The sequence below is a fragment of the Adiantum capillus-veneris genome, chromosome 27 (genome assembly GCF_014529385.1).
Source record: "Adiantum capillus-veneris isolate H3 chromosome 27, ASM1452938v2, whole genome shotgun sequence".
Lineage (NCBI taxonomy): Eukaryota > Viridiplantae > Streptophyta > Polypodiopsida > Polypodiales > Pteridaceae > Adiantum > Adiantum capillus-veneris.
The window spans coordinates 70011227-70026372 of record NC_140957.1 but is presented as its reverse complement, the minus strand read 5'-3'; the positions used below and the strand labels follow the sequence as shown (position 1 = coordinate 70026372).

Here is a 15146-nt window from a genome sequence, read left to right as displayed (position 1 = left end):
TGTTCCAATTTAACCATCTACTCAATCTAAATGTCAAAAATGGGATACAATCTGGAAACTTCTGTAAGCCTCAATATTTACAAAGCTGAAATGTCAGGTTTTCTCAATAAATGAATAATTACAAAAAATAATATTCCGCCGAGCTCCATAGGGTGTGTCCCGCTTCTAACACACACACACACACACACACACACACACACATACAGAGGGAATCTTTCATGGCATAGAAACACATCAAGAGACCTCAAAGCTCTATCTGACAAGTCTTGAACTTAAGAATTGGTATTTAAAAGGAAACTATGATAACCAATACACCACACTCAAAGTTTACTATAGTTTCCTTTTCTTATTCATTGAGAGAGATCCCAAAGATCTACCCAACAAGTATTGAACTCAAAACTTGGTGTGTGTGTGTGTGTGTGTGTGTGTGTGTGTGTGTGTGAGAGAGAGAGAGAGAGAGAGAGAGAGAGAGAGAGCGTGTGTGTGAGTGAGAGAGAGAGAGAGAGTGTGTGTGTGAGCGTGTGTGTGTGTGTGTGAGTGAGAGAGAGAGGGAGGGAGGGAGGGAGAATAAGAGAATTTTTATTAACATAAGAACAATCCAAACAGATATCAAAGACCTGCTCAACAAGGCTTGATCTCAAGACCTAATAAGAAAGAGAGAGGGAACTGCTATCTGCTTGAAGTGATTATAGAGATTAAAGTACAACTTGCTCGCTTGTGCACACACACACACACACAGACCCCTAGAGATATGTGTATGTGTGTGACCCAATGGCCATGCTTTTTTGATCGCAGCAACGTGCGGGTCACACACTAGTACATAATAATGGGCCCTAGTTGCACAAAATTGAGCGATGATAAGATGATAAGACACATAGAGGCAAGATGAATTCATGATGACGTGTTTCATGGAGCTGTAAACTTTTTGTTTTCCTAGAATTCACAATGGTGATTGCCTTAACCAAAAAATCACAAGGTCTAGTCATGCTTGAGCTGAGCCACGACATTTCCCAACAACAATAGATACATCTACTGACACGGGAGCCACCCCAAGACAATTTGAAAGGGACCTTGACTTGAGTAAGTACCCAGACAACGATCCAGTCATTGCAGCATCAACTACCCTATTCTACTCATTAGAGTTTATTCGTTTTCCTATGGCAACAAACACTTCTTTGCTTTCTTGTAAAATCTCTGTAAATCTTGCGGGTTTTGGGGAGTTCTCAAAAACTCGACAGTTCCTGGCCTTCCACATGTGTTTGAAGTAGTAGAATCTGACAATTTTGCGTGCTACTAAGTATCACTTGTCTCTTGAAAACATTCCCACCTAGGAAGAGGTGGTTCTTGAAGAATCCTATCTCCTAGGTTCTTTGAAGCCATTTGAAAATCTTCCTTCCAGGCCACAAATCACCGTGCACTCCTTGAATAAATGAGGGAGGTCCTCACTAGTTGTTCTAGATTGCGATCTCTATCAGGACCAATGCCTCTGGCTAGTATCTTCACATTAGTAGGTAGGGCCCCCCAAACGTTGATCAAGTAGCCTCATGCCTTACGGCACGAAGGAGGGAGTACAAAGGGAAAGCGTCCCTCTCCCGCGCCTTGCCGTGCGATTGACGAAAAACCTTGGGCAAGGGTTCAAAGGGAAAGCATCCCTCTCTCGTGCAATTGATGGACAACCCTGGCCCAGTGCCTTGCCCACTTTCTCCCAGCTCTGGCATGGGGGTGAGGCAGGGGCAGTCACGTCTTCGGGCAAGGCCACTAGCATACATCACCGTTTGCATTGTATTGTGGAGTTGTAAACTTATGCAAGGTAGCACATCGTTCATTTGATGCTTGCCTGTTAAGGTTGATACTACAAGGCAACCAATACTGAAGAGGTAATTCATGTGCCTACTTGTTTGGACTATATGTGAGTAAAACTTGAGACCAACATCAATGGCAAGGTTGTTACTGTTAGAAGTTATAGCAACTCAAGTGAATAGCCCAATGTGATCCCAACAATTATTTTGGCTTTGGGTATTTATTTTACTTATTTATCAAAGTCTTTGGTAGGTCAATTTACTAAGGGGGGTACTTAAGGCTCAAGGGGTTCATTATGTATAAAATGCGTGTGCTGGCTCTGGCTGCTCTTGGAGTTCCTCGTAGTCTCTGTATGGTAAGCTCTTAGAGCGCTAATTTATCTTTGAGCTCCATTATCTCGTCACGAGGCGACTCTAGATCTTCTTTAGTTTGCTCCTTGCCCTCTTGCAAAGTTTCTATCTCTTTAGAGATCTCAACTATCTGTAGAGTGAGGTTGTCTCTCTCTGCCTCGACTTCTTGCAGCACTTTCCGTTGACTTTCTTGTTCCTTCTGAGCAGCTTCAGCTTTGTGCAGATATCCTTGTAACTCGCTTTGCATGGTGTCATGCTCTCTTGTGTCCAGCCTGAGCTAACCGAATGCCACTGGCCGCCTTTTACGTGTCACCGTGGCATTGCTACCACCTTGAAAGGAGTAGAGAGATACTTCTTTTGGCCGAGACTCAAGAAGGATGTGGACAAGTTTGTGCGCAGCTGCTTGGTATGCCAGAAGGTCAAGTTTGACAGGCATAAAGCACAGGGATTGTTACAGCCTTTACCCATACCCACCCCCCCTAGGAAAGTATTGCAATGGCTTTCATTTTTTATCTCCCGAGGACACAGTGTGGGCACAATTGTTTATTGCCCAGATCTTCAGATTAATTGGCATGCCTGAGACGATTCTCTCCGACAAGACCCGAGGTTTACGAGTTTGTTTTGGACAGCTATTTAGGAGAACATAGGCACGCGGTTGCAGTTCTCGTCATCGTTCCACCTGCAGACTGACGGGCAATCAGAGATTGCTAATTCAATGGTACTGGATTTGTCTTCTTCGTTGGATCAGAAGACTACTTGGGAAAGTCTTTTACCTTTGGTGGAATATGCCTACAGAAACACGATTAACTCTTTGATGGGGAAGGTTCCATTTGAGATTATTGAATTCGCTACGAAGGTTTCACCCTTCCTTAGCACGAAATGTAAGAACTTTCTTTGAAGCCGATCAGTTCATGAGGGACCTGGACTTCGTCCGGAAGGCTTTCGAGAAATCTCAGAAAAAGGCAGCAGATCGACTTTGTCGTGATTTGAAATTGAAGGAGAACTATTGGGTGCTCTTACTTTTTGGGAAGGCTGGTGAAGAGAAAAAGGGAAAGGAGCAGCTTTCTTGAAAGCTTAGCATGAGATAGTGTGGACTTTTCCAAATTTTTTGAAAAGATAAATGATGTCTCCTTTGGACTGAATACTTGGAGGATTCACAATGTTTTTCATGTGACTCTCTTGAAGCCTTTTGAAGGCGATGTGCCCGATGATAAGCAACCCGAAATGGACGAAAACAAGCAGATACTCGTTCTAGAATATATCATGGCACACAAAGAAAGAAGGTAAAGCGAAATGACGGTTCTTGGTTAAATTCAAGACCTACTCCGCATTGCATGTGAAGCGAATGGAGGAGGAGGACCTAGCAGATACTCCTCAGATTGTGAAACTTTACCTTGGAGCTTTTGGTTTAGCATAGTCTATTCCAAATGGAACCCCAAATTTAGCTTGACCGGATATCCGGTGTAGTGGGTATACACAAGAGGGGAGTTACTCCGCTCCTTTGATACTAGAGTCACTAATGTCTCTTTGAGCTTCAAAATATGACAACTGATAGTATTCTGTTGTATGACTGTATGAATTGGAATTCCTGAGCATGATACTGACTTGTTCTTGACTTGTTTAAGTGCAGGAACTCATAGACAAAATGACTGTAATATTTCGGTCTGAATGATCTTGCTACACATGGTTGCAATAGGGATTAGTCAATCGGGCATCTATGAGGTCTTGAGTGGTTCTACATGCGATTACTAATTGCATTGCCGATAAAATCATGGTCCGAATGAATGTTGAATGTGATTTTTATGTGATGTCAAGTGATGTCCTGTGATGTCGTGTGATGTGACTATCGGTTGGTACATGTGCTAGATGTGTGTTCCTAGTGCGTTGGTACTAACAGTTAGTGTCTCTTAAGATAGTTTATGGCTTCTGTCTGTTTTGCAGGCATAATTGAGGGCGATTACAATGTTTTCAAGAGGGGGATATGTCACAAACTGGTGACGTGGCTGTCCGGTACACACACATCCTCCCCGCATGGACAGGCCGAAAATGATCTAAAATGCTGACGTGGCTGGCTGTAGGGAAACCTTGGATATTGCGGAAAACTCGCCACGTGGTAGCTGTACAAGATGCCTTGCTTTTTGCGGCATTTTTGGTGGACAGTTTTTACGATAGATTTTTGGGGCAGTTTTAAGCTACGCAAAGAGAGAGAGAGAGAGAGAGAGAGAGAGAGAGAGAGAGAGAGAGAGAGAGAGAGAGAGAGAGAGAGAGAGAGAGAGAGAGATTTTTTGCTTTTGCTTAACTGTGGCTCAAGAGAGCTTGAGAGAGAAAGAACAAAGCTTTTGATTTTCAGCTTTTGGGGCTCTGCTTTTAGCATCCCTTGTAAATCTTTAAAAGAGTCTTTGGGCTCTCACTTCTGAGAGCATCTAGACGCAGAGTCTGAGAGTGAGTCTCGACGACTCGCTTGTACTTTGAGTTGCAGATTAATACAAAAAGAAATATCAAAAGGGGCGCTAGTCTTTGGGGCCAATATCTCTAGGCACGGAACTCCGCTGTGAATCAGTTGTGAATTGTGAACTGTATTGAAGTGAACTTTTGTGGTGTCGCGGTAGAATCTCGACTTGGATTGTCCAAGTCTGTTACAAGATTGGCTACGATGTGAACATTCAACCACACGGGTTACTAGGTAGCCTTACTACTGTCGCATAATACCAGCCTTGATGCTGACTCTGCCTTGCGAGCAAGTACTGACCATTTGATTAGTCCTGTCGTGAAAACATTGCGGGTGAAGCTCAAAGGTAAGGGTGCTCGGAGGTATTTCTAAGGGTTGCTTTTCGACGGAAGTGGATGCACGCTACATACGAATGCGAATGCAGAAGAGGGTCAAGGATCCTTTCTCCAACGTAATCTAGGAGAGTCTGAAACTGACGGACCTGTGGGGAGTTGCTTCGTCGGAAGAAATCTATCACCTGCCTCTCTGCATGAGTGCTATGCAAGGCATGTAGCGTACCATCAATAATGCAAAGTTACATTCATTAATGCAAGGAAAGAACAAAGGATCGTGATAGCGCGATCGCTGGACTCCTTTTAGAAACTTGAGAGAGAGAGAGAGAGAGAGAGAGAGAGAGAGAGAGAGAGAGAGAGAGAGAGAGAGAATGCACCGATGCGGAAGGCTTTTGTGTGGTGAAGGCATTAGAAAGTTTAGAGGCAAAAGTGCAAACCTTGTTACTGACACGCTCTTGGTTTCTGTTTGTCAAAAACTTAAGTTTTCCATTTTTGTAATGCATGTTTTTTCACTACCAAACCAATCCTCTTCTACTTGTGAAGAAACCCAGAAATCAATGGTTTGGTTGGTATATCGTGTGCGTTCAAGGACTATTTTAAAACTCCTTATCATTGAATTTTTGATAAATAAAATACACCCTCTTCCTATTCTATTTGTAAAAATTTTTCCCAATTCCATTTTATGGTACCCTTCCGTATATGAAAATATAAAATTTAATAACCCCTTCTATTGCACTCACGTGATAGTCACATAATTATTAAGTGACCCCCCCCCGGTGAGTCTGAAGGGCCCTAAGCTAGTATATAAGCACCACCTTGCTCCCATTGTATACTCACTAATTCATTGCCCAATTGGTTGGTTTAGCACTGCATCACTCTCTCTCTCTCTCTCTCTCTCTCTCTCTCTCTCTCTCTCTCTCACACACACACACACACACACACACACACACATGTATTCTCCCCATTGATCTACACTTTCACATCATCGACTTTGACATGGTATCAAAGCTTTGGTGGGAGAACTAGTACATATCCAAGAAGTTGTAGATTTGGTTACCTTAATGTGCTCAAAGTTTCAGAGTAGCATTCCAAAAACTCTCAAAGAAAGGTCATTTGGTGGAAATTGGAATGGTTGGGTGCAACTTTTTTGAAAGGGGATATCCTCTGCACCATTGGGTGCAGCAATGTTTCGAAATGCTAGTGCTCCTTGGGACATCTCTCTCATAGCGTTAGGAGGAGCAATGGGCGTAGCATTTTAAAACGCTAACGATTGGGTGCAATGTTTCGAAATGCTAGTGCTCCTTGGGACATCTCTCTCATAGCGTTAGGAGGAGCAATGGGCGTAGCATTTTAAAACGCTAACGACAAGCACCTCTCACATTAAGGTCCCAAAGAGTGCCCCCGCCCCTGATAGCATTTTGGAACACGATGGTACTTGGAGCAGCTGAAGGTAGAGCAGTAGGCAATGATGAATAGCGTTTTGAAAGGTGGCACTTTGGGTGTAGTCTCTTATAGGACAACGTTTTGAAACACAATAGCCTTTGAACAGTTTTGGAACACCAATCTTGGGCCAAGTTTTGAGGTTGTTCTTGCCATCAACGAAGAACCAAGACCAACACCAACTATCAGGTATGAAAACTGGATTGGTTAGTACCTGGTTAACGGCCTATGCACAGGTAAGTTCTCAAGGAAGCCATCAATTTGTCTGATCGGGGATTCTGAAGCCAAAAGCAAATGCATGAATTCGCTAGAGGACACAGGAAAAGGCAAGCTCGACAATAGCGATAGGGCTAGTACTCAATTAGAGACCTCGACATGTAATCAGTTCTCAAGGGTTTTGGCAACCCATTTTCCTCAAAATTTTAATGCCCAAGCCAAGGTTCAATTCTCACAAAAGAACAAAGTCCAAGGCACAACAATGCTTAGTTAGCTACCTCACTACCCACCATGAGGTTCGAGAGCTGTTGTTATAAATGCGAGTGACGTGCTTAATTAGCTACCTCTCTACCCACGAGGTTCGAGTGCCGTTGTTATAAATGCGAGGGATGCTTTTTTTGGCTCGAGAATGCAAGCCAAAGGAAAAAGCGAGAACTCAAAATAAGACAAAGGAAAAGGCAAGCTTGATAGAGATAACGATGATAAAAATTTTATAGAGGAGATCGGCATGGCACACGTGGGGGCGACCGTCGTGGCCACGACTCCAGATTTTTAGTCAGGTGGTGGTTGCCACAACTAGTTTCAACCACAAAGAGAGGCTTGTGAGCGGCATAAAGGGGCAAAAGAAGCTCCCTTCAAATGATTTGGACCAATGTATTGGAGTTGAGGTTATTGGTGTTTGAACCTATGGGTTGGAGTTCAAGGCACATGCATCTTGTAAGGAACCAACACGACGTATACCTATGGGTGTGCAATAGACAATCCATTGTTGTTGGCTAGATTATGGGCAGGATGTGTTTCAAAGTTCATTATCTAGGAATGTTTGGACGTGATGTGTTAATAGTTTACGAACGGGGATTCTTGGACGTAGTGTGGTCTATAGTCCAATTTTCTATGAATCAAATTTTCTCAAGATCGCATTCTTCTTTGGTAAAAAGTTGGTGGTAGCACAACCAAGGTGTGGACGTACTACTAGGGTGTTCATGGTAGCTTCTTCATTGACTTGGTCTTCCTACATATGTCCAATATGAGCTGCAAAGAGAGTGCTAAAGTTAGAGCATCTCAAGTGAATAGCCCAATGTGGTCCAATATTTATTTTGGCTTTAGGTGTCAAAGTCTTGCGTAGGGAAATTTACTAAGGGGGGCAGTTAAGGCCACCAGGCTAGTATATAAGCACCACCTTGCTCTCATTGTATACTCACTAATTCATTTCCCAGTTGGTTGGTTCAACAACACATCTCTCTCTCTCTCTCTCTCTCTCTCTCTCTCTCTCTCTCTATCTAGGAATGTTTGGACATGATGTGTTAATAGTTTACGAATGGGGATTCTTGGACGTAGTGTGGTCTATAGTCCAATTTTCTATGAATCAAATTTTCTCAAGATCGCATTCTTCTTTGGTAAAAAGTTGGTGGTAGCACAACCAAGGTGTGGACGTACTACTGGGGTGTTCATGGTAGCTTCTTCATTGACTTGGTCTTCCTACATATGTCCAATATGAGCTGCAAAGAGGGTGCTAAAGTTAGAGCATCTCAAGTGAATAGCCCAATGTGGTCCAATATTTATTTTGGCTTTAGGTGTCAAAGTCTTGGGTAGGGAAATTTACTAAGGGGGGCAGTTAAGGCCCCCAGGCTAGTATATAAGCACCACCTTGCTCTCATTGTATACTCACTAATTCATTTCCTAGTTGGTTGGTTCAACAACACATCTCTCTCTCTCTCTCTCTCTCTCTCTCTCTCTCTCTCTCTCTCTCCCCCCCCCCTCCCCCCTCTTGGCAACATGAAAGACATAGGATTTCATGTGTTGATTCATGGAGAAGAGCCAAAACCACAAAACTTGATGGACTAGTTTCTACCTAGCTAAACCTTGTTGTGAAGACATGAAATACCCAGAGACAAATTGGCAACGACAGCTTATTGTATGCTTGGCATTGCTTTGGTCTGCATGTACTCCAAGCATAATCTATCCACAAAAATACAAAACAAACTTTATGATTTTCGTGTCTAGAATATTGTTTCGTGGAGTGCATTGATTACATATATCCTTTTCTTAATAGGGCTAGTTGATTTTCAATGCCATCACCCATGCTTACATTTTGAAGGGGTGTACACGTATATCAAGTGTTGTTTATTCATAAAAGCACATAAGTGTTTGATCAGCTTCATATCTAGAACGTTGTCTCTTGGTCTGCATAGAGTGTAGATGTGTCCATCATGGGAAGGGCCGGGAAGCACTGGGGTTTTCAATGAAGAAGGTACCCCCCACACGGAGGGGGGTTATCATAGAAGAGACATTGATTTGACGTGATGAGCCTCACACACACACACACACAGAGGGTGGGGGGGATACATTCTTTTTGCAGATGCACCTCAAAAGCAATTAGTGGAGGGAGGAGGGGGTAACTGTTTTAAGTTACCCCCTCCCCCCTAAATTGCTTGATATAATATAGTACGAGGAAAAAGGTTTGTGGGTTGGAAGTGTCATGAGGATCGACAAGGGTAATTTGTAAAATGCAATGCATGCCTAAGGATGGTTGTATGCATGGACAAACATCAGACTGATACGACTACATTCATTGTAACGCCTTGTGGCATGTTGTCTTGTCATTGGTCTCCTTACGATTTCTTGTTGTTTGATTGCATAAGAGAAAGGTTTTTGTCAACCATTTTACAGCGTTTTCACTAGTTTGTTAACCATTTCGAAGTGCTTATCTAGAAGTGATCGAGAGCCTCGAGAGCAAATACTCCTGAGTTCGATAATGGAAAACCCCTCTAAGGATGTGAGACCCAGCTTTTGGGCGGAACTTGGAAGTTGGAACATGGAAGTGGTATATGCGTTTCAAAAGGAGCACATTGTGCTTGTGCCCCCGTGTATGACCTTGATTTTGCATGGCATTGATATGTGCGTGTAACAAAATGAAAGAAGTAGCGTTTGAGAAGATGTCCAAATGGGAGTCTTTGACCCTTCCGCCCCCCATCTCCCAGCCTCGGAGGCAGGCAAACTACGCCGCGTACACACACACACACACACACACACACACCCCATCCCGGCCTTTTCACACGCCCTATAAAATCTCACGCTCTTTCCCTCGCCATCCTGGTCCCTGAAAGGCCTCTGCGCCTCTTTTCACTGGAGATCTGCATCTCATTCCAGCCATCTCCCCCTCTCTCTCTTTTGTGCTCTACATACTCAGGCGCCTGCACACACATTTTCTGCTCTGTAAGTGCGCACTCATATTTTATCACACATTAACGCGCAGAGACGACAACCTCCCTTCTTACACACAGCAAACTTAAAAGAAAACGATCGTCCACCACACATTCATCTCTCTCTCTCTCTCTCTCTCACACACACACACACACACACACACACACATCCAGCTGTTACAGGGAAGAGCGCAATTATCTCTCTCTCTCTCTCTCTCTCTCTCTCTCTCTCACACACACACACACACACACACACACACACACACATCCAGCTGTTACAGGGAAGAGCGCAATTTCTCACAGAGACTGGACGCCGGCCCTTCAACCACCCCTTTCCAGCAAGCCGTCCTTCCTCTGCTAATTGGTTGCTGGCAGGTACACTTCAACACACACACACACACACACACACACACACACAGAGAGAGAGAGAGAGAGAGAGAGAGAGAGAGAGAGAGAGAGAGAGAGAGAGAGAGAGCACCCGTGTTTTCTTCCTTTTTTCTTTTAAAAACTTGCAATTTGTTGCATGCAACCAACGCATTTTGTGTGTGCATGAAGAGGGGCGAGGGAGGTGTTCAGGGCTTTCCAGCTCTTGGCTGAAAAGGCGAAAGAACTGTCTTTTTTGGCCAGCCCATTCTAACAAGGTAAACCCCCCCCCCCCCCCCCAAAGTAAGTTGATCTTACGTTTGTTGATGAGAGAACTGCCCTCAAGGGCTGCATGCATGAAATGCTTTCTCGTCTGTGAATGTTGGATGATCAAGCTTGTGACTCCTTCAGTTAATGCAGGAACAATCGATCGAAAACCTTAGGTGCTCATCGTGGGCTTTATCTGCTTGCGAGATATGTGATTCACGGTGTAATCATTTCCCCCCCACGTTAGGATTAGTCCTCATTGATACGTAGGGTTGTGTATGTCGATGCAATACTAGGACAGCCCCTCTTAACTTGTCTCCCCAAGGGCTTCCACTTGTAGGCAAGTGGCGTGTCGTAATGACTCGACAATTATGATGGGAGTTTTTGCAGTCAGATGTTAAATGCACTGGTTGGTGATTACATGAGCTTTTGGGAGTTTTTGCAATCGGATGTTAAATGCCCTGAGCTTGTAGATGTCCTTTCGATGTGCATATGTATATGAAGGTTCTGAAGCATGCGGAAATATTCTTGAACTCCAGGATGGCTTCCTTTATGGCATGTAGACCAGTTGCCGGCTTTTTGTCCCGAGACAGCCAGCAGAGCACAAATGAAGCGTCGCAACGTAACCGTCTTGCAAGCCAAACCAAGTGTGGATGGAAGTTTTCCCAAGGAGTACGGGCCTTTGTTTCTTCAAGTAGCACATCTTGTCAAAAGAAACGATCGTGGGATCTTGTTCTGGCATCAGCTTCCCCTGCTTCCCCACCTTTGGAAAAACCTGCTACACCTGCAAAATCAACATGTATGCTCTTGAACTGCTGACGGAATCTTTATCTGGAATTTTTGCTTCTTTCAAATATGTGTGAATTTGTGTGGATATGTCTATCTGTAAGCAGTGCTTAAATTTCAATTCTCACATTCTTGGATCCTAACAGCTGAAGCTGCCTTGATCCTCATTCGGCATGGAGAGTCATTATGGAACCAAAAGAACCTGTTTACTGGATGTGTTGATGTACCGTTGTCTCAAAGAGGTGTGGACGAAGCGATCCATGCGGGTAGGCGCATAAGCAATATTCCCATCGATTTAATCTACACATCCGCTCTCATCAGAGCCCAGATGACCGCCATGCTTGCAATGACACAACATCGAAAGAAAAAGGTCTTCCCTACTCGCCCAGCTCTTGTTTTATTACCGACGCTCAAAATGTGTCATTTTTTGAGGTTCATATTGATACGAAAAGCTGGTTGATTAGGGTTAGCTCAAGAAATCTACTTGTGTGCTGTTTTGACGTTGTCTTTGTTTATGCTCATGTGGAACTGTGTTCTGTCCAATCTATCAGGTCCCTGTAATCATTCATGATGAGGATGACAGAGCAATAGCATGGAGTAAGATCTTCAGCTCTAGCACAACGGATGAAGTCATTCCTGTGATGACAGCATGGCAACTAAACGAGCGCATGTAAGTGTATGCCTGCCTATAAGCAGGTTCCAGTAGAACTGCAAAGAAATGTTGTTCATGTTCGTATGTGGATTAGTGCATGTCATAAGAGTGTACATCCAAAACATATAGCATGATGCATTAATCTATTCTAGCAACTCTGTATAGAGTATTTCCCACCGAGTCTCCCTCTAGAAAGAATTCTTGTAATAAAAGATGACTGTGGACCAGTGTGAACGGCTGCTAGCTTACAGCTATCGATGGTTGAAACAGCATTTAGTTTTATCCATGTGGATCTGGTCTTTGGCACATACTGAAGCTCTAACTTGGTCTGTCCTCCACGCAGACACTCATGCATGCACATATACACTTCTTGATGCAGATGTGTGGACGCGCACACATGCGTTTCTCACTCACACACACACACACACACACACACACACACACACACACACACAGAGAGAGAGAGAGAGAAGGACACTCTGTAGGTCAAAACATGCATGCAAGTGACACACATATATTCACACAGTAAGTACATTGGTAGCTTTCGTACATATGTACATGCATTTGATTGTATTGTGCAAGATATAGAAATGTGTGTGTGTGTGTGTGTGTGTATTGTGGACACTGAATTTACTCACGTGCATAGGTGTAAACTCAAAAACTTCCACTCATTGTGCGTGCGTGCACGCACACATGCTAGGTGCATTTCCGCACATTACTGGGTTTAGATGAAGGTGCCAGCAATGTGCTTTATTTCTTAGAGACAGAGCAGCCTGTTCACAAGAGACCGAGGTAACACACAAGATTTATGGTGTAGCCCTTAAGCTCCTTCGTCAGTTCAGTAGAACCTTTATGCAGGCCGTAACCGCCTTGTCGCAACTCATGCTACTGAATCACGCGGATCTACTGGATTGTTGTCCAAGGGCGGGGGGGGGGGGGGGGGGGGGTGTCAAGTTCTGGTGGGTCTGGAAACCAGACCTCATCTTTGCCAAAGGATGCATGCCATGCTGGACTCACGAACCTCTACCTTATTCTTCCTTCGGCCCCTTTGAACCCGCGTGATTCAGTAGCATGAGTTGCGACAAGGCGGTTACGGCCTGCATAAAGGTTCTACTGGATTGTTGTCCAAGGGCGGGGGGGGGGGGTGTCAAGTTCTGGTGGGTCTGGAAACCAGACCTCATCTTTGCCAAAGGATGCATGCCATGCTGGACTCACGAACCTCTACCTTATTCTTCCTTCGGCCCCTTTGAACCCAGCCTAAAAATATTGACAGATTAAATACTTAATACATGCAGACATACTAGGTGTTTGTGCAGGTGTATAGTCCATCATATCTATCGTCTGTGTGTGTGCGTGTGGTTTGATGTGCGTATCTTCACTTGTACAGATGCTTGTGTACATATGGGCACTTTTATATACGCGCATCGGCCTGTTCACCTTGCCCCCACTTGCACACCCCCCCTTTCCCCTGCACACGCATGCACAGCGCACACGCTTATATTGCACACTCGTCTATAGACTATGCGCATTGTGGGCCCACATTCTCATGTGCTTACATATACACATGAACACATGCTCAGAAAGTCGATGCCTTTTCTCAGGTATGGGGAGCTTCAAGGGCTAAACAAAAAAGAAACAGCTGACAAGTATGGGATGCAGAAGGTGTATGAATGGCGCCGCAGTTACGATATACCTCCTCCCAATGGTGAGAGCTTAGCAATGTGCGCAGAACGTGCAGTTGCGTATTTCGTAAAGGAGGTAAGTGTTGATACAATCTCATAGCTTTGGGTGGTATTGGCTTCATGCCTTTTTATCTTTGGGTTAATTGGCTAGATTTTGGTTATAACAGATTGAGCCACAACTCGCTGCGGGGAAGAACATTCTCATTGCTGCTCATGGAAACTCCTTGCGATCTATTATAATGTACTTGGACAAGCTCACATCTCAAGAGGTTAGTGGTTAACAAAGTGGTATTTTATGGGTTTACCATGATGGGTGCACAATGTATTTGAAGGTGTGGCAGTCAAGTATCCTGGTGGGAATGGTTGTGTCACACGTGCGTGCGTGCCTATTCTTGTTTGAATTCAATGCAAATGTTGTTGAGAGGCTATGGGATATTACATATGAAACTGTTGAAAAGAATTTTCCTGGTTTAATCCTAACTGTTCCGCTATGGCAGGTCATTGATTTGGAGCTCTCAACCGGTATTCCTATGCTTTATATTGCCAAAGGCGGGAAGATCGTTCGAAGGGGAAGCCCCACCTGTCCTCAAACAGTGGGTGTCTATGCATTCACGAGTGTAAGTGCAACTTATTTTTTATCTTCTTGAAGCAATGTGCAAAGGCCATTTGTGCAGCGTATTAATCAAACCGTTTTTCCAATTCCTCTTTTTCCAGAATCTTGCTCGATACAGGCAACAGTTAGATAGCATGCTCTCGTGAGGATCCAAACTTTAACTAGGTGCTCTTTGCCTGGCGAATTCGCCGGTGGAAGATGAGGGAAAGACCCATATATATGTTGATCCTGACATTTAGAAATGAATAACGTATGCAGCAGACTGCCTCCGCTAAAGTAGCAAGAATTATAATGTGCGAGAGGACTTCCCTTACCATTACGGCAATAACTTCATGTGTACAGGATGACCAGAAGCTGTTCTATGTAATTTGTGCAAAAAGAGTTATAAGAATTATGCTTTGTCTTGTAAAGAGTTCCCTTTTGGCTTGGGTATTAACAGATATGATCAGAGTTGAAAGTGTGAATAATTGTTTGGAGAGGAATCATGCATGACACAGAAATAAGCACTCACTAGTGGGCTATTCATGGCTTGTCTTATGTTGCAGGGATGCAAATAGAGGTATAAGTGAGGTAATTATTTGGAGAGGAATTATGGGCTGTTCTTATATTATTGCAGTGATGCAAACAGAGTCAAAAGTGTGGGAATTGTTTGAAGAGGAATTATGTGCGACAGAAAGAAATTAGCACTTACTAGTGGTTATTCATGCTCTTTATGTTATTGCAGTGGTGTCTTTGTGTTTTGTAGGCCATTCCTGTCATACTTTGTGCATGAATTCCAATTGGAAGGCCTCTTGAGACAAATAATAATCTTAACACATAATTTTTACAATAATTAGCCAGTGCCCTCATAATAGTCCCTTCCATCATGTAATTGGGCCTGGTGGAGATGATTAAAATGACTGGTAAAATGTAAGTACCTATACAGCAGGCCTTGAATATTTTTTGAGTGATGGCCATTGGTGAATGTGCTAGGGTAAACTCTATGGAATAGTA

At 43.8% G+C, this 15146-nt stretch overlaps 1 protein-coding gene across 2 annotated transcripts; it reads left to right on the top strand.

Annotated features, from left to right (window-relative positions):
- The first annotated feature begins 9655 nt into the window (after positions 1-9655).
- On the top strand, positions 9656-14563 carry LOC147422170 (2,3-bisphosphoglycerate-dependent phosphoglycerate mutase 1-like). 2 transcript variants are annotated; one of them, XM_086502634.1, is made up of 9 exons: positions 9656-10165; positions 10346-10431; positions 10960-11219; positions 11353-11576; positions 11758-11876; positions 13460-13616; positions 13708-13809; positions 14038-14157; positions 14255-14563. In XM_086502634.1, the coding sequence occupies exons 3-9, from the start codon at positions 10961-10963 to the stop codon at positions 14297-14299; spliced, it is 1026 nt and encodes a 341-aa protein (XP_086358760.1). In that variant the 5' UTR covers positions 9656-10165; positions 10346-10431; position 10960; the 3' UTR covers positions 14300-14563. The 2 variants fall into 2 exon arrangements, with proteins under 2 accessions (XP_086358760.1, XP_086358759.1); XM_086502633.1 differs by lacking the exon at positions 10346-10431 and having other exon boundaries at positions 9658-10165.
- Positions 14564-15146: the final 583 nt, after the last annotated feature.

What these genes read in the sequence shown, in the direction of transcription:
- LOC147422170 (XM_086502634.1), top strand. Translation starts at nt 10,961, where the DNA reads ATGGCTTCCTTTATGGCATGTAGACCAGTTGCCGGCTTTTTGTCCCGA. An exon ending in ACAAGCTCACATCTCAAGAG is followed by an intron (nt 13,810 to 14,037) that starts GTTAGTGGTTAA and finishes CCGCTATGGCAG; the next exon opens with GTCATTGATTTGGAGCTCTC. An exon ending in GTGTCTATGCATTCACGAGT is followed by an intron (nt 14,158 to 14,254) that starts GTAAGTGCAACT and finishes CTCTTTTTCCAG; the next exon opens with AATCTTGCTCGATACAGGCA.